At 39.3% G+C, this 19,416-nt stretch overlaps 1 protein-coding gene across 1 annotated transcript in view; it reads left to right on the top strand.

Annotated features, from left to right (window-relative positions):
- The window catches only part of LOC143302257 (DNA excision repair protein ERCC-6-like), a 139,389-nt gene that overhangs the window by 42,964 nt on the left and 77,009 nt on the right, over window positions 1-19,416 (top strand). Inside the window, exons 6-11 of the mRNA XM_076616847.1 lie at window positions 2,080-2,205; window positions 9,531-9,623; window positions 10,355-10,521; window positions 10,964-11,069; window positions 12,429-12,544; window positions 13,195-13,408. Of these exons, the coding sequence (XP_076472962.1) occupies window positions 2,080-2,205; window positions 9,531-9,623; window positions 10,355-10,521; window positions 10,964-11,069; window positions 12,429-12,544; window positions 13,195-13,408 (822 nt within the window). The remainder of the gene's footprint in view (window positions 1-2,079; window positions 2,206-9,530; window positions 9,624-10,354; window positions 10,522-10,963; window positions 11,070-12,428; window positions 12,545-13,194; window positions 13,409-19,416) is intronic.

The following is a 19,416-nucleotide window of genomic DNA, read 5'->3' as shown; positions in this document are numbered from 1 at the left end:
CTTACTGATGCCTTCAGAGATGGCGATGTTGGAATCGGCCTAAAGTATCGAACAGATGGCAAGCTGTTTAACCTCAGAAGGCTTCAAGCAAAAACGAAGGTCATGACAGACATCATCAGAGACTTTTTGTTTGCTGATGATTGTGCCCTCAACGCTGGATCTGAAGCTGACATGCAACTCAGCGTCGACAAGTTTGCCACTGCCAGCAGGAACTTCGGCCTTATCATCAGCACGAGGAAAACTGAAGTTCTCCATCAGCCAGCCCCAGGGAAACCCTACGTTGAGCCCAACATCACAGTCAACGGTCAGAGACTCAGTGCGGTGGAGCGGTTCACATACCTTGGCAGCACACTGTCACGAAATGTGACAATCGACGATGAAGTGAACGTCAGGATTGCAAGAGCAAGCGCAGCTTTTGGTAGACTCAATGCAAATGTCTGGAACAGAAGAGGCATTAGTCTTGAGACCAAGCTAAAGGTCTACAGAGCAGTAGTTCTCCCCACACTACTGTACGCCTGCAAAACTTGGACAGTGTACCAACGACATGCCAAGAAGCTGAACCACTTCCACACAACATGCCTCAGGAAGCTACTGAACATCAAGTGGCAAGACAAGACCCCTGACACAGAGGTGCTCGCAAAAGCCACCCTTCCCAGCATCTTCACCATCCTGATGCAGTCCCAGCTTCGCTGGGCTGGACACGTGGCACGCATGCCAGACCATCGGCTGCCCAAAAGGCTCTTCTATGGCGAGCTGCAACAAGGGAAGAGATCACATGGAGGTCAGAAGAAGCGCTTCAGAGATACTCTGAAAGTCTCTCTGAAAGCGTTTGATATCAACCCTGACTCCTGGGAGGAATCTGCAGTGGACCGTGACAAATGGCGCGCTGCTGTGCACAAAGGCGCCAAGTTGTGCGAGGCCAACAGGACTGCTGCAGCTGTTGAGAAGAGGCAGGCCAGAAAGTCACGGGCAAACAAGCTCCCTGACAATGATATGCCTGTCTTTGTCTGCCCCAACTGTCAGCGAACATTTCGTGCGCAGATTGGACTATTCAGCCATCTGCGCACTCACAGATAGATTCATGAGCATCCTTCACCCCACCCCACCACCACCCTCCCCCCATACCCCATCCCCCATCTGGATGACAATGATGGTCATCATCGATCTCGATGGACACACCACCACCACTGAAGCCAGGAAATGACCTCTCCAACCCTTCAAACTACCGCCCAATAGCACTGACCAGGGGCATTTGCAAATGAATGGAAAAGATGGTCAACTGTTGGCTGATGTGGAAACAGACCTACGGCCTCTTGGCATAACAACAATGCAGTTTCTGAAAACATGGCTTTATTGTTGACCATCTGGAAACCACCATCCGAAACATTTTCATGAACAAGAAGCATGTTGTAGTACCATATTTTTTTTTGTTTTGGAAAAGGCGTATGATACCACCTGGAAATTGGCATTCTTTCTGATCTTTACAACCTCGGTTTTCGAGGACACGCCCCCAAATTTGTTCACAATATTTTATACAGGACCGACAGTTCCAAGTGAGGGTTGGCACCACTCTTTCTGACATGCACGAGCAGGAGCTGGGTGTTCCACAAGGGAGCATTGTTTCTTGCTCTCCTCAGTATCAATGTCAACGACATCAGTCCGTCCAGAAAGGGTCAGATTAGGCCCCACTTTTTATGTGAATTCACTACCTTTGTTAGTGTTGCATTCTACTTTTGGAAAAGTTTTAGCATTGGTCAAGTGCCAATCCTGTTTTTTTTAATTTTTAATATCATTATTTTACAGAGTGTAGTCAAGGATTACACAGGCTTCAGAGCCAAAGGAAGACCATACTGGCGGTGGATTGATGGAGTTTCACTGTACGCCTCTCTTCTTGCTGCAGATTGTCAGCTTCATTTCCCAACAACACCTTCCTGCTTACACCTTCCCGGTAGAAGCAGGGGATAAAGTCAAGTCAGGAATTGGCTTTTTTGATGCCTTTGGCTCTTTTGTATCAACACAGTCTCTGTACTTGGTTTCAATTTCTGTGTGTGAGAGAAGGTCGTGTTTTCTTGTTTTCAGGATTATGTGATTCTTGACGAAGGCCATAAGATTAAGAATGCAAGTAAAACCACCAAGGCTGTTTATGGTGTGGCTGCCAAGCACAGAATCATTCTCACTGGAACCCCCATCCAGAACAATCTGAAGGTAGGTGTAGAAAATTTATTTTGACCCAAAAATATTAACCTCTTGACTGCGCTGTTGACGTACGGCATACGTCATGAAATGTCGCTCAGCAATGCTGTATTGACGTGCGCCGTACGTCATGTTACAACGTTCTATGTTTCGAGTCCCGCATTACAGAAAATACAGTCTGCTAACCATTAAATTAGCTCCCCTGATAGCTCTTTATCTCCTGAGTTCCATAAGCTAAAATTATTCATTGGATTGTCATATTTATGGCGAAAGTTTTGCAAGTTTGTACGAAGCTCAAGTTGTGTTTGCAAAGCCATGGCTGAACGCAGACAAACCCCAACACTTGCACTTGTATTGACAGAATTCTTTCGTGATGCAAACAGTAGAGATGAAGATTGTGGACTGAATGAGACAGAACTGCGTGAAGTTGATGCCGAAGACGCTGATTTTGACAGTGCAGGGGGGTGGGAGGTGGAGTTATTGACGAAACTGAAGCTCAGCTGATTCAAGATGCAGGTGGGTGTTTTCGAGGTTTGTCAGTTTATTGTTTGCTTTCTGTTTGTTGTAACAATGAATATGACTGCATTGTGTGTGTTTTGAATGTGTTAGCTGTGGTAAGTGGCTTCGTCAGTCACTGATCAGTGAATGTGAGCGAGAGTCAGTCAGTCACGTGGGTACTGTGACCATCACAGCCCAGGGGGGCGTGGCTTGCTGGCTGGCTCATTGTTGATGACAGCGTGTGTAGCTCGCCTGCAGCTTTCTGTGTGTTCGTTCCTGAGTGTGTATTGGTTTGTTGTTGTTGTTGTTATTGTTGTTGTTGTTGTTGTGTGTGTGTGGTGTGTGTTTGAGTGAGAGAGAGAGAGAGGGGGGGGGGGGGGGAGATGATGTTTATAAAACTGAAATCAGAGAATGATATACAGAACTGTATGCCTAAATTACTTTGTAAATGCAACACTTGTAGAAGTGTGTGTGTGTGTGTGTGTGTGTGTGTGTGTGTGTTGTCATTTTGTTTTGTATGAGAAAGAGAGAATGAAGGGGGTGTAGCATACCATGAACCAGTTTCAGTGTGTGTGTGTTTTGGGGGTTGGGGTGGGGGTGGGGTAGGTATGTGTGTGTTTGTATTTCAGCTTCTGAAAACAATGCTTCTGAAAACAATCAGAAATAAAATGGTACCATTTCATGATCTTTTTATATGTAAAAACCAAAAACCAAACCCAAAACCCAACAAACTTAGTCTTTTATGCAATGTGTTTCAGGTATGCAGCATGGTGATGATCATGATGTTCATCCTGGATCATCTGGAGTTGACAACTTGCCACAAACCTACAGCTGAAGACCAGCAGCAGCAAGACCAAAGGGCAGTAAACAAGCCTCCAGCAATTCTGGATTACAACAAAAACATGGGTGCCATGGACCATCATGACCAACAACTGCATCCCTACAATGTCACAAGGAAAACCCTGATGTGGTACAAATAGCTGTGTGTGCATTTTCTACAAATTGCCATGCTGAATGCACACATCCTCTACAAAAAAGCAGGCAACAACAGTACACTCCTGGACTTCAGAAGGATGTAATTAGTGCCATGATTTTTGGTGACCAAGACACTGCTAAAGATGACCACGCTGTTTGTCTTGTGTGGACGACACTTCATCCCACCTACCCCACAGAAGGCCTGGCCACAAAGGAGGTGCAGAGTCTGCTGGAAGAAAGGACAAAGAAAGGATGTGGGGTTCTACTGCCCAGACTGCCCCAGCAAACCAGCACTGTGTCTTGAAGACTGTTTCTGCAAGTACCACACACTGGGTTTTTACTGGCGATAGATCCTGGGTGAGTACACCCTTTTCATTCTTTGTGTGGACTGTTTTGGTGTCTTATGCACCTGGACACTGTTGCTCAGCCTTGACAGTGTGTGTGGTTGATCACAACAGTCACAAGAAAGACAGATTGATAACCTGGTTGATATTGTAGCACCTACATGGTGGAATGACAGTCCCAATTTTTTTTATTAATGCATTTTATGGAATTTTTCTGTTAGATTGACTCCTTATTTGAACATGTGAGTATCAAAAACAGAATCTTGGTTCATTTTCCTTTCATTTGATATATACTTTTATGCACTTATCTTCAGTACTTTTTGAAATATAAGCAAATTAAAATCATTGGCGTGTTTTTCTTGTTTTTCTGAAAATTTTCTCAGCATACGCCATAGCAAAACGTACTAGCAGTGAAGGGGTTAAGTTTACATCAGAAGCTCACTGACATCTTCTTTTCTTTGAGTTGTTGTTGTTGGTTGTTTTTTTTAATATAATTTATTTATGTTTTACATGTGTATCTGATTTTACCCTCAGAAGCAAGCGGCCATTCTGTTTTCAGGCATAGTGTGTGCTAGGTATTTGCTTACATCCATCATCAACTGAACACTGGGCATCCATATTACCTTTTATGGGGTACATCTGTTTCTTACATGGATAGCAGAATCTTTAACATGTGTGTTTGATTCCCATCAAGCGATTCAGGAATTAGTGGCCGAGCACATTTGTTGAGTAAGAAGATTGGAACAGTGTCAAGGTTCATCCACCAGGTTTAAGGCATTAACCACTTTGTGTTGCTTCGATTTCAACTGCCTATGATTGGGATACATTTCAGACTGGGCCTTTGTAATGGCTCTTGTTGGAGAACTGGTTAGAAGGCTTCATGATGGTTCATCAGTTGGCCATTAAAAATTGCATCAGGAACTTGCTCTTTGTCTCTCTGCCAATAGTCCATCAGCCAGCAGGTTAATCAGTACCACTCATAGTGGCAAGTGTTATCATATACTTTTGGAATCGTCTATGTCCCTAGATGTCAGAAAATCATGATAATGTTGTGAACGTGGCAGCTTTCTGCCTGTTATCACGTGATTTCTAACCCCACCCTACCGCGTCGAGAACGCGCACCGTGATCAAGCTCTGTTATCCCAGAGCCTAAACCATTGAAGATAGAAAAACCATTATTGAACAAAAAAGATGTATAATAGTATGCTAAACAGCTTTTGTTCTTATAAGTATATCACATTATTATTTGTTCGTGAAATGTAGTGGCGTTTTGAGGATTTCATGACATATTCACACAAAATTCGGCATGTCGTCTTTCGTCAAAGCTAAATCGTTAGATACAGGAAGACACTTTATGAAGCAGAACGAAGCGCATGGGACTTGTGAACAAATTTTATTCTCATAACACTATCAAAATGTTGTTCGTTTTGGAAAAGCAATCACTTCTGTAAGTGTCATCAAAGATTACGCAACACGACAAAATTCTCAGTTTGTGTTCTGCTCTGCCTAAATGGTTGCAAAGAAAAAAGTATTACTATACAAGAAGATGTAGAACAGCACGCAAAACAACTTTTGTTCTCATACATTTTCAAAATATTATTTCGTTCATGAAATGTAGTGCCGTTTTGAGGATTTCATGACAAAATTCACACAAAATGCGGCACTTCGTCTTTTGTAAAGGCTACCTAGTAAGATATAGGAAGACATATTTAGAAGCAAAACGAAGCGCAAGGGACTTGTGAACAACTTTTATTCTCATAACACTATAAAAATGTTAATCGTTTCGGAAAAATCATGGCTTTTGTGAGTTTCATCAAAAATTACACAACACGACAAAATACTCAGTTTGTCCAAGTCGGTGTAATGCTCTGCCTAAATGGTTGCAGTTGTAAATATACAGGTATGATATGTGAAATTATCGCACATTCTTATGATATAGGGATTAACATAAAGAAAGTAAAATCTATATTTTCCTGTGTTTGTGTCTGTTTCAGACGGCGTCAGAGGGCAGTACTGACCACCAGAAGTACTTCTGATTGATAAGGATCCAGTACTATCATGGCAGAGCTCCGCCTGAAGGAAGACCCGGATTAAAGTCTTCAGCTGACCAGTGTATCATCCACTAACAGACTTACAAATGTGATGAAAATGAGTCTGACTTCTCCAAATTCATTCCAATCATGGGAAACTGCTTGAAGCGCCTAAAATAGGGAATCATGCACCTGTGCTGGATGCTGCCAAGACGGTAGTTGGTATGGAAGTACCAAAAATAAAATGCCATAGGTACTGCAGAACTGTCTTCACTATGAAACATACTCTGAACAGCCTGAAAAGAAAAGCGGAGGAACCAGTTCAACCACGTGAGGAAGCTTCGCAGACAAAGTGGCAAAGTCGAGGACCATCTTCTACTTCAAGAGTTCTTCCAAAACAATGTATATTTTGTGAAAAGTCTTCGAAGTATTTGAAAAAAATCCAACACAAGAGAACAGTTAATACAGGCAAAAGAACTTCGTGTGGATAAAACCCTACGTGACATTGCTCCTGGGAAGAATCACTCTCTTGTTGATGGAATCTGCTATCTTTTGTAGACACAGTGCTGTGTCGTTCTCTTCAAGCTGTTCATATGATACTCCATGTCCTAGCCTGTTCAACGTTCTGATCAGCTCCACGTTTCAAGTAAGACTTTTCAGACCATATTACAAAAGGATGTGTTTTGGAGTCTTCTGTTGCCCATGACTTACAGCAAACACAATGTCTTGGTTAAACGAGTCAATTAGGATTCGATTCCTGGTTGATGGGTTCTCGTTGTTTGGATCACCAGTAATGAGTGCCAGAAGGAAGCATTTCAGATCAGCGGGTCAAACAGATTCCATTGTGTCCAAATCTGAGGGGCTGATGGGCCATGGTGACTTGTTCTGCGAATTTTTCACTGCTTGTCAAAGATGCAGAGATGCTTTATCCAACACTTTGTCAGTCGATGAGCTGTCTGATTTCCACAAGGCCAGCTGTATTTTGAGTGCCTGATACATTGGGCCAAGTTCGTGGGGACTGAGAGTGACTGGCATCACTAAAATCTTTCCATTTTCATCTGGAAACATAACCAGCTCCTCACCAAATCTAATCTCAAGCTTTCTACGGATGTATCTAGTTGTGGAATCTTTGACGTCTTTGATACCATTCACTGACATGAACATCTTCAACTTCTCAGTAAGAGACACTAGAGGAATGATGTCTGGCTGTGCCATTAGTTCTTCTTTGATGTGCTTGAAAAGCAAGGCATACGATGCATCTTCTGCGTTCTGATATGTCCTTTCTTCATCATCTGGCATTTCCTCATCAGCCTCTTTCTGAGTTGGCAACCTGTCTTTACATGTTTCTTATATATGTTTCTTTGGTGTATAATTTGTAGCATGTCCGACGGTATTGTGCCTCAGCTGCTACCACGTCTCTGCTTGTCACAGCAGTTATTTTGGTGTCACATTTTTTCACAGCAATGTCACGTAGGGTTTTACCCACACGAAGTTCTTTTGCCTGTATTTAACTGTCCTCTTGCGTTAGATTTTTACAAATACTTCGAAGACTTTTCACAAAATATACATTGTTTTCGAAGAACTCTTGAAGTAGAAGATGGGCCTCGACTTTGCCACTTTGTCTGCGAAGCTTCCTCACGTGGTTGAACTGGTTCCTCTGCTTTTCTTTTCAGGCTGTTCAAAGTATGTTTCACAGTGAAGACAGTTCTGCAGTATATATGGCATTTTATTTTTGGTACTTCCATACCAACTACCGTCTTGGCAGCATCCAGCACAGGTGCATGATTCCCTATTTTAGGCGCTTCAAGCAGTTTCCCATGATTGGAATGAATTTGGAGAAGTCAGACTCATTTTCATCACATTTGTAAGTCTGTTAGTGGATGAGTCACTGGTCAGCTGAAGACTTTAATCCGGGTCTTCCTTCAGGTGGAAGCTCTGCCATGATAGTACTGGATCCTTATCAATCAGAAGTACTTCTGGTGGTCAGTACTGCCCTCTGACGCCGTCTGAAACAGACACAAACATAGGAAAAATATAGATTTTACTTTCTTTATGTTAATCCCTAAATCATAAGAATGTGCGATAATTTCACATATCAAATGATAAAAACAAACGTTGCAGTTTGATTTACCTTTAATAGATTTAGCTCTTCAAGTATTTTCTCTGTTTTGCCCCTCCCCCAGTTTGCATGTGTGCCCACGGTCAAAATGCAATATCTTTTACTTTGACTTTCATCTATTTCTGCTCAATTTTTCTTTAGCGTGTTATTCTACATCTGGTTGTTTAGCGTTACTTGTATATTTACATCTACAACCATTTAGGCAGAGCATTACACCGACTTGGACAAACTGAGTATTTTGTCGTGTTGCGTAGTTTTTGATGAAACTCACAAAAGCCATGATTTTTCCGAAACCATTAACAATTTTTATAGTTTTATAAGAATAAAAGTTGTTCACAAGTCCCTTGCACTTCGTTTTGCTTCTAAATATGTCTTCCTATATCTTACTAGGTAGCCTTTACAAAAGACGAAGTGGCGCATTTTGTGTGAATTTTGTCATGAAATCCTCAAAACGGCACTACATTTCATGAACGAATTAATATTTTGATAAATGTATGAGAACAAAAGTTGTTTTGCGTGCTATTCTACATCTTCTTGTATAGTAATACTTTTTTCTTTGCAACCATTTAGGCAGAGCAGAACACAAACTGAGAATTTTGTCGTGTTGTGTAATCTTTGATGACACTCACAAAAGTGATTGCTTTTCCAAAACGATCAACATTTTGATAGTGTTATGAGAATAAAAGTTGTTCACAAGTCCCATGCGCTTCGTTTTGCTTCATAAAGTGTCTTCCTATATCTAACGATTTAGCTTTGACAAAAGACGACATGCCGAATTTTGTGTGAATATGTCATGAAATCCTCAAAACGCCACTACATTTCACGAACAAATAATAATTTGATATACTCATAAGAACAAAAGCTGTTTAGCATGCTATTATACATCTTTTTTGTTCAATAATAGTTTTTCTATCTTCAATGGTTTAGGCTCTGGGAGAACAGAGCTTGATCACGGTGCGCGTTCTCGACGCGGTAGGGTGGGGTTAGAAATCACGTGATAACAGGCAGAAAGCTGCCACGTTCACAACATTATCATGATTTTCTGACATCTAGGGACATAGACGATTCCAAAAATATATGATAACACTTGCCACTATGAGTGGTACCGACCCCCTTAATTTGAGGGGCTGGCTGAAGGACTACAACTGTCTCCTCTGTGCTTGGGCAAACCAGCAGAAAGATAGAAGGAAAGTATGAAATAGCTTTCCACACAATCCAAAGCAAAGTCAATTCATTTATGAAACAATTTGTACCTCCTCTTTTCTAATTTCAGTGACAGCAACCCAGATGCTTTACACGGAGCTTGTCCTTGAAATAATTTCATATTTTGATTGCCCATAATTATATGTAAATTTGCATTTTGTCTTTCAGGAATTGTGGACCTTGTTTGATTATGTGCACCAAGGGTCCTTGCTAGGCACTCTACGGACATTCAAGATGGAATTTGAAAATCCAATTATCAGGGTAAATATTAATATCTATCTGTGTGTGTGTGTGTGTGTGTGTTCTCCAGAACTCTTATTCTTCATTGTGCTTAAGATAGGATTGTGTGCAACTAAGATGAAAGCAATTATTTGGTACTAATTGCTTGTATCTTTAATGATTAAGTGATTGCTGGTCTTTGTCTCAGAAAAGATGTACAAATTTATGGAAACTTAGTCTGAACTTAGTCCTGCTAAGTGTTTGCTGTAACTATAAAGTCAGTGAGAAGATGAAAATACAAAAGAAATAATGAAGAGCCAGATAATACTTATTCATAGGCAATGAAATGGGGGAAAAAAAAGACAACCCCAGAATTGAAAAACAAATGGTAATCTGTTTATGTGTAGACTACAGACCACACATACATACTTGGGCCATACACTCTCAACACACACAGCATGAGAGCAAGTGAACAGACAAAACAGGAAATGGAGTGGAACTTTGTTGTTACACACAATGATATCAAAAGATGTTTTCATGTTGAAGATTCCTTCTGTGAGAAAATTTCTTTTATATTTAGAAAAAGATCTTTTCATTTTGTGTATTTTGGAAATTGAATTCTTTATTGATGTGGACAGTAATCGTGTTACATCATATCACACATTTGTGATGCTGCTAAAATGTGTGTTCTAATGTGAGGATGCATAAATCTTTAATATCAGAGTGGAAATTTCAAAATATATTGCTCATTTTTTCTGACCTGATATTTATAGGCAAGAGAACGAGATGCAACAGGGGGAGAAAAACGTCTTGGGCTAGAAATGGTGCAAAGCTTGAAGAAAATCATTGATCCATTCTTTATGCGCCGCACAAAAGCGGAAATAAAAGAAGACGAGAAAAGGGCAGAAGACTCTGGCAACCCGCATGAAAAGAGTATCAGGTAAGTGAAAATCCTGTTCATTTGTCACTGGGAAAAGTTCATGGCATTAATTCATATGGAATTCTTGGTAAAATTGAAATTAATGTGAAAAGGAGGGAAATGACTGCTCAACCAGTGTAGAAACTGAAAGTGGTAGCAAATCCAGGAAAAGTTTTTGCTGTCTTCCACTTAATATGAACGTCTTTGTAGTTTATGTTGTACGTATGTATCTTTTAGCTTGAAAAAATAAGAATTGATTAGATGTGTTGCTATATTTTTGTGATTTCGCCAGTTTGCAAATTGAACTTGACAGTCAATATTGGTTGTAGAAATATTCCATGAGTATTTACATCTACAAAAATATACACACAAAACAACAACAACAACAACAAAAAACCTACTGACATGGATGGGTCATTTAGTTAGAAAGAAACAAGCCTGAGTCTACATGTTGTGCATGCAGGATGCCAACGATGATGTTCAAGAATGACTTTGTGGTGTGGCTGTACCTGTCTGATACCCAGCTGAACATCTATCGTGACTTCCTGGAGCTAGCCAGTGTCAAAGAGGTAAGGTACTCAAGGATGCCAGCAGTTCCCTGTTGTTGTTGTTTTTGTTTGGGTGGTGGGTGTTTGTGTGTGTGTGTGTGCCTTTTTTCATGTTTAAACTAGGCACAGGGTTAAGTCAGTTTCAGGGGAGACAGGTTATGTCAGTTTCAGTATTTGTCTGTTCATATGAAGACCTGCTTTCACATACTGGAGTTTTGGCATGCACTTATCTCCAAGAAATACACCGTTTTGCAATTATTTTCTATTAAAGTGTATAAGGTTTCCACAAAGGCTGGCTTTTTCCTGTATCAAAAGTTTGGTCTGCATTGAAAAGTGCTTCACAGAATGAGAGCTGCCCAGCCTCAATGCTTCAGTTCAGAATCATACTCGGCAATCAGATTGCAGTAAAAATTAGAAATGGAATGATTTTCTGATTTCTTTTTAATTGATTTTTTAGCAGAAACTCCCCAGATTTGAATAGATTAATAGAAGTTGTTCCGTGTTTGTGGGCTGCAACTCCCACTTTAACTCTTATGTACTAGTGGGCAAGACCATTTTAGACCATTTTTACCCCTCTTTGTAGGCAGCCATACTCTGTTTTCAGGGGTATGCATGCTGGGATGTTCTTGTTTCTGTACCCCACGGAATGCTGACATACATGGGATCTTTAACATGTGTATTTTGGTAGGAAAACCTTTCTTTGAAGGTGGTGTGTTTAGGCAAGTGGGTTATTAACAATGAGGATTCTGATAGAGGATTAGTTTAGGTTATTGTAGAGTCAGCAGTTCATTTAATGCTAGTTTTATATATTAGTGAAAAGCTTGCATAAGATATGCATGGTCATGCATAGTGTACAGAGCTGGCCTTGAGGTAGACTGCCTGACCAGGAAGTGAAGGTCCCAGTTTGACTTATGTACCAGATTTTTACTCCCCCAAATTCCCACCCACCACAGGGTCTTGAGTGGTGGTCAGGGTGACAGTCTTTCAAATGAGAGGATAAACCAAGGTCAGTATGGCAAGTTTTGTAGAAAATCCTCTTTGACAGTAAAATACATATACTTGTGGATAGAGAAAGAAAGCATGTGGCACTGCACTGTAGTGATGTTCTCTCCTTGTGGAGGAGCATCCAAAATGACAAACAAAAATCTGACAGAACTAATACGAATAAGGCACACACAGAGCAGACACACAGAACACACACACACACACACACACACACACACACACACACGTCCTTGTCTGATATTGCATATCACACACGTATAATATCACATATGAAAATGTTAACTATAGAACAGATGCACACATGTTTTTATAAGGATAGACAAGACATGAGCAATGTGCAGAGACATGTGAGTGACAGCCAGCCAACTGTTTCAGCTTTTGGTGTCCAGCAAGTCGCCACTCGTGGCCCTGACCGTACTGAAAAAGATATGTGATCATCCACGCCTCCTGTCCCTCCGGGCCTGCCATCAGCTAGGTCTTCATGGACAGGAGTGAGTGGCCACTGTTGGTCCATCTGTCGGGCAGCAATAAGGATGTTTGTCATCTATCCTGTCTCAGTGCAGCAGGAGGGATTTGTTTGTGTGTGGGGGTGGGGGGGGGGTGTATTCCAATGTGGGGAGGGCAAGGCCAGGTAGTTGGCAATATTTAGCATTACAGCTTTCCATTGACTTTATCACCACCTGGCAGAGAACAGCTGCAACTGATTTAGCTTTATTATATAACTGATTTAGCTTTATTATGCAAACTTATGTAACTTTGGCAGTGGATCTTAGACTTGGTGAACTGTTTTGAGAACACTATCAGGTAAACATCTGTTATCCAGGTTCAGTCTGTATTCATGAGCAAAAATGATTATGTTCATCTATTGTTATGATTAGGGAAATAATGGTTGTGTTCTCCACCAGGCAAGGAGGAAGGCTGCTGGGCAGTGATTGTGGCTCTGCATGGGTGTATCTGTTCTGTTGCAGTTTAATTTTACTCAGTTGATTTTTGTATTATTTAACTGTAAGACAAGAAGCAATTGAAGGTTATGAGGATAAATCAGTGCCTGTCATATGATGGTTGATATACTAGACAAGCTGTGCAGCTTTGTCAGGATGAAAAAGCTTATGTGTTTAATTTTTTGATACTTTTTCCTCAGAATGGTTTCTGATGAGCTGGAGATGGCCAGTTCTCTGGAGAGTGCGGTGACCAAGATTGACAGCATTGATGATGAAGTGCTGATGAGGGAGGCTGGCAAGATGGGGGTGCTGGTGTCCCTTGTGGACCAGCTGAGAAGAGAGGAACACCGTGCCCTCATCTTCTCACAGTCACGCAAGATGCTGGACATCATTCAGAAAGTTCTGAAGAACAAGGTGGACTTTTTCCCCCTCTTCTGCATGGTCTGCCCTTGCCCATTTTATGGCTTACAAATATTTATGTTGACAAGGTGCAGGTGTATCCTGTTTGGGAAGCGCATGGACACACACAGACACAGACAGGCACAGACACACACACACACACACACACACACACACACACACACACACACACACACCGTCTCACATACACCATCACACATACACGCACACAAACTCACATAGAGTTGCATTGAAAAGAAAATAGGCATGCACATACGCACACACACTTTCTCAAACACTTGTGCGCATGCACACACACAGACACTCACAGAGCTCAATTGCCACACTGGCAAACTGGTCATGGCATCGGCAAACACTTGACACAGCAACTGTGTCAAACGACTGACCAAGACAGTCATTGGTAGTGGGGGGAAGAGAGCCTGATGTAGGCATGACCTCAAAGAACCAACTGTGGGAGGGGAACAGGAAGGGAGACAATACAAAGGTGTGGAGGGGGGCATGGTGTTGGCACATCAGAAGGTGAAGAACCACAGCGGACCAGAGGTGGGATGGAGGGTGTAAGGGGGCAGGAGGTAAAGGATAGTATGGCATTGGCTTGACCTGAGAGAATGGATTACGGAAGGAGTTGGGAGGAAGATGAGAAAGTGGGGTGGGGAGTGAAGGGATGTGGGAGGGGAGACAGTAGGGGTAGTGCTGGTGACAGTAACTGCACACCATAACAGTTCTGGTTGAGAGTGTGTATCTGTTTTAACCAGTTGAGTGCCTATAAGACGTCAGCTGACGTCCTACAAAAAGTATTGCCAACTTGCGCTGGGGAGGCCACTTCAAAGTTTTTTTTGTTTGTTTTTGTTTTATTTTTTTCACTGCGTGTTTTGTATGTGTGGGTGTGTGAGGTTTGGGGCATAGTCTGGTTCTTTGTTGCTTTGTGGGTTACTATATATATGCGTGCGTGTATATGTATGTTCTCTATAGATATATAGTAGACGTGTAGATTCATATGTATACATGCATGCATATGTGTGCACAAGTATTCAGCTATAACGCTGCTTCAAGCGGATGGATAGGAATGCACCTGCTGAAAAACTGAAACAATGACATATTGAAAGGGGCCACTGAGAAATCATTTTCTTCCCGTGCATTTAGTGTGACAGCTCACTCAAACACTCACGCTCACACACGCATGCACGCACGCACACACATGCGCACACACACATGTGGGGTTCGAATCTGCCGTTAGGACTTTTTTTTTCTTTTTCTTTTAACCCGAAGCTTTATAATAACAAATACAGAACACATTTTAATAATTAGATTTTTTTTTTTAAAGTGTATCACAAGTGAGTCTTGAAGGCCTTGCCTCTCTTGTCTTTTATTTTTCTCTTCACGTGTTGGAAACTGTAAGTTTCTGTGTGCCGGGTAGGCATTTTAGTTTACTTTATTGTTTGTTTTGTTTTGTTTTAACCAAAATGGACAAGGTTTACAGGAACATATATAAAGGGGAAGATACAGCGATAATCTCTCTTCATTAACATATATGTCTAGTATTTTGGTAATTTCAGCTAATGTACAGGGCCCAGGAGACTTCCAAAAAAGACGTGATGTCTTTCAGTTTCTTAAACAGAAAAGTAATTCTATTTATTTTTTACAGGATACTCATTTTGTAAGTAAACAAGAGAAACAGATAAGAGCAGAGTGGGGATATGAATGTTTCTTTGCTTCATATACTTCACATTCCAGAGGTGTGGCCATTTTGTTTAGTAATAATTTTGATTTGAAAGTTAAAACTGTAATAAGGGATGCTTTTGGAAATTATCTAATTATGATTATTCAAACTATGGAAAAAGACATCACACTAGTTAATATTTATGGACCTAATAGAGATAACCCACATTTTTATTTAGATTTAGAAAGTCAAATTAAACAATTGGAATCTGAAAACGTAATTGTAGGAGGTGATTGGAACCTAGTTTTGAACCCACCACTTGATTATGATAATTACAAACATATTAATAATCCCAAAGCCCAAGAAAAAGTTACTGAACTGACAAGTGAACTGGAATTGATAGATATATGGAGAGAAGTAAATCCAGAAACACTAAGGTATACATGGAGAAGATCAAATCCACTACAAGCCAGACTAGATATCTTTCTAATTTCAGAAAATCTTTTTATCACATGTAAAAGACACAGATAGAGTGATGGCCTAGAGGTAACGCGTCCGCCTAGGAAGCGAGAGAATCTGAGGGCGCTGGTTCGAATCACGGCTCAGCCGCCGATATTTTCTCCCCCTCCACTAGACCTTGAGTGGTGGTCTGGACGCTAGTCATTCGGATGAGACGATAAACCGAGGTCCCGTGTGCAGCATGCACTTAGCGCACGTAAAAGAACCCACGGCAACAAAAGGGTTGTTCCTGGCAAAATTCTGTAGAAAAATCCACTTCGACAGGAAAAACAAATAAAACTGCACGCAGGAAAAAATACAAAAAAAAATGGGTGGTGCTGTAGTGTAGCGACGCGCTCTCCCTGGGGAGAGCAGCCCGAATTTCACACAGAGAAATCTGTTGTGATAAAAAGGAATACAAATACAAATACAAAAATATTTTGTTTAGTTACAGAAGTGATCATTCATTTATTTCAATAGAATTAGAATTTAAGAATGATAATAAAACAAGGAATTTTTGGAAATTCAATTCATCACTTTTAAGGGATAAGAATTATGTTGAGACCATAAATGATACAATTAATGGAGTAAAAGAGCAATATGCAGCATTAGTGTATAATAGACAAGAAGTGTGTAATATTCCTACAGAACAAATACACTTTACTATATCAGATCAGTTATTCTTAGATACGCTTTTTATGGAAATAAGAAAAAAACATCAATGGAATATAGTTCTAAGAGAAAAAAAAAAGATAAACAGAAAAAACAATTAGAGGAGGAACTTGAGTCTTTGGAAAATAAAATAAGTAAATCATAGGAAGAGTTACAGCAAATTCAGGATAAAAAGGATTGTCTTGTTGATCTTACAAAAACAAAAGTACAAGGAATATTGATAAGAAGTAAAGCTAGATGGGTGGCAGAAAGGGAAAAAGTGACAAAATATTTTTGTATTCTTGAGAAAAGGCATTATATTAGTAAACAGATGTTTAAACTTATATCTAAGAATGGAAAAACTTTAGATAAGACAAGACATGTTACAAGAAACAAAAGAATATTATCAGAATTTATATCAGGAACGTGAAGTAAAAGATATCAATTTAGATGGGTATGTGAGTTTTTCACCTAAATTAACTGAGACTGAAGCAAACGCAATAGAAGGGGCAATAACATTGGGAGAAGCAACACAAAGCACTTAAGAAAATGAAGAATGGTAAAAGCCCAGGAACAGACGGAATAACAGTGGACTTTTTGAAAATTTTTTGGAAACAGCTAGGTGTTTTAGTAGTACATTCCTCAAACCAAGGATTTAAAAAAAAAAGATATGTCAATTACACAAAGAGAAGACATTATAATCTGCCTACCAAAAGGAGATAAACCTAGAGAATATCTCAGAAACTAGCGTCCTATATCACTTTTGAATATGACTTACAAAATAGGCTCTTTGTGTATTGCGAATAGGATTAAAACCGTTTTAGATAAACTCATTAATGAAAATCAAACAGGTTTTGTTGCAGGATGATATATAGGGGATAATTTAAGGCTTCTTTATGACATTTACTATTTGAAAGAGAAAAATCTCCCAGGACTACTTGTTTTGATAGATCATGAAAAAGCCTTTGATTCAGTTAGCTGGAAATATATGCATAAAGTTTTAAAACAATTTGGTTTTGGTAATGATATTTGTTGTTGGATAGAAGCATTTTACACCAATATAAAATCTACAGTAATAGTGTTGTAAAATCCGTGAGGATAACAACATAAAAGGTATTAGGATTGCAGAGACAGAATGTAAAATAAGCCAGTTTGCTGACGACACTTCTTTCTTTCTAGAAGGTGACAAAAAATCTTATGAAGAACTCTTCAAAGTACTTGGGGAATTTGAAGCTATCTCAGGATTGAAATTAAATTATGAAAAAACATGTAACTTATGGTTGGGAAGTAAATGTAATAGTAATACTAGGTTTCTACCAAATTTGAAAATGAACTGGAATCCACCACAATTTAAAATCCTAGGGCTGTGGTTTACTAACGTCCTACGTAAAATGGCAGAATTAAATATAACAGACCAGTTCAATGAGACAAAAAAGCTATTTAATATATGGATGAATAGATCTGTTACACCACTAGGAAGAGAAGCTATTCTTAAGTCACTTATATTATCTAAGTTAACATATTTATGGATTATGCTTCCAAACCCACCAGACGACGGAATTAAAAAATTGCAAAAAATGTGTTTTGATTTTGTATGAGACAGAAAAAGAGATAAAGTTAAAAGATCAATAGCAGTGCACAGTATCCAAAATGGAGGTATAAATATTCCACACATCCCATCATTTATAAAAATCACTGAAACTCATATGGTTGAAAAAAAATCTGTAATCAGTCATTTAGTCCTAAATGGAAAAAGGTATTGTTTAAAGAATGCCCAGAGGTTGGAATGCTACAGGAATATGGCCCAGTAACATTGAAAGTTGGAGGGCGAATGTTAAACCCTTTTTGGAAAGACATTTTTCACAGTTATTCAAAATTTTTTGACACAGTGGATAGACATGATGAACAAGACATTTTGATGGAACCATTGTTTTTTGATAACAAATTTAAGATTGGGGGCAAAGTTTTGTGCTTCGAAGATTGTGTTAGAAATGATGTCTATTTTGTAAAAGACCTTGTGAAAGAAAATGGAAGATTCTTTAATTTTCATGAATTTCAAGAAATCATTCATAATCCAGTTCCAGTTAAGAAATACTTTGGTATAATAAGCTCAATTAGAAGCTTCTTAAGAGAAAAGAATATTGTATTAAGTAACAATCAGAATAGAGTGGATTACAGTAAAGCTGATAGAATTATGATAAAAGCTCCAAAGGGAACACATTCATTTTATGACATATTTATTGGGAAGTCAGTACTACCAAATGCTTGTAAAAATTGGAATCATTGTTTTGAAAACCAACTCGAATGGAAGAATATTTTTTTGAATACACGAAAGATACAAGAAATAAAATAAAAATGGTTTCACATTAAGATTAATTATTATGTACTTGTGACAGATTCTATGTTGAGGAATATGGGAGTGTTAACAGACAACAAATGTAATTTTTGTAAAGATAAAAAAGACACGATCCTACACTATCTATGGTAATGTAATCATGTACAAGTGTTTTGGACAGAGTTTGTACGCTATTTTAAAGAAAAGTGTCCAAACTGTGATAGACTTGATCTTTAACTATGTGTTAGTGCTCTTTGGGTGCGGCAATAAAATAAAAACTGATGGTTGCTTCTTACATATCTTAATGATAGCCAGATTTTTTATATACAAATGTACAATCAATAAAGCAAATCCAACAATACAAAATTAATGTTCATAAAAGATCTTAAAAAGGCATACGAAATTGACAAGTATGTTTTTAGAATATCCATGGAATATAACAAATTTGTGCAGAAATGGGCACCATACATAAATATCGTACAAGATTAAGATTTGTATTATGTATAATTAAACCTATGTTACTTTGATATGAATTGGGCTTAGCAGTACCAGTGGAAGCAATGTGAGAACAGATAGTTTACTGTCATTACTACAATTTCATTGTAATTTGTGTGTTATAATATCAAACAGATCAATGTTTGAATTGATATTTGCTGTTCTGCCGATGTGATGCTTAATGTGGAATGGTTGATGTTCGGAACGCTATATTGTTGTGCCTTCCTAATGTGAAATATTTATTTGGTATGTAAACCTTTGAATAAAAAATGTTGGGGGGGTGGGGGGGGAGTATTGCCACAGTGCCTATAAGACGTCCACTGACGTCCTGCATATGTTCCGATTTTTCCTTCATTGGAATTT

Source organism: Babylonia areolata, chromosome 29 (assembly GCF_041734735.1).
Source record: "Babylonia areolata isolate BAREFJ2019XMU chromosome 29, ASM4173473v1, whole genome shotgun sequence".
NCBI classification, from domain to species: domain Eukaryota; kingdom Metazoa; phylum Mollusca; class Gastropoda; order Neogastropoda; family Buccinidae; genus Babylonia; species Babylonia areolata.
This window is presented reverse-complemented; position numbering and strand designations above follow the sequence as displayed.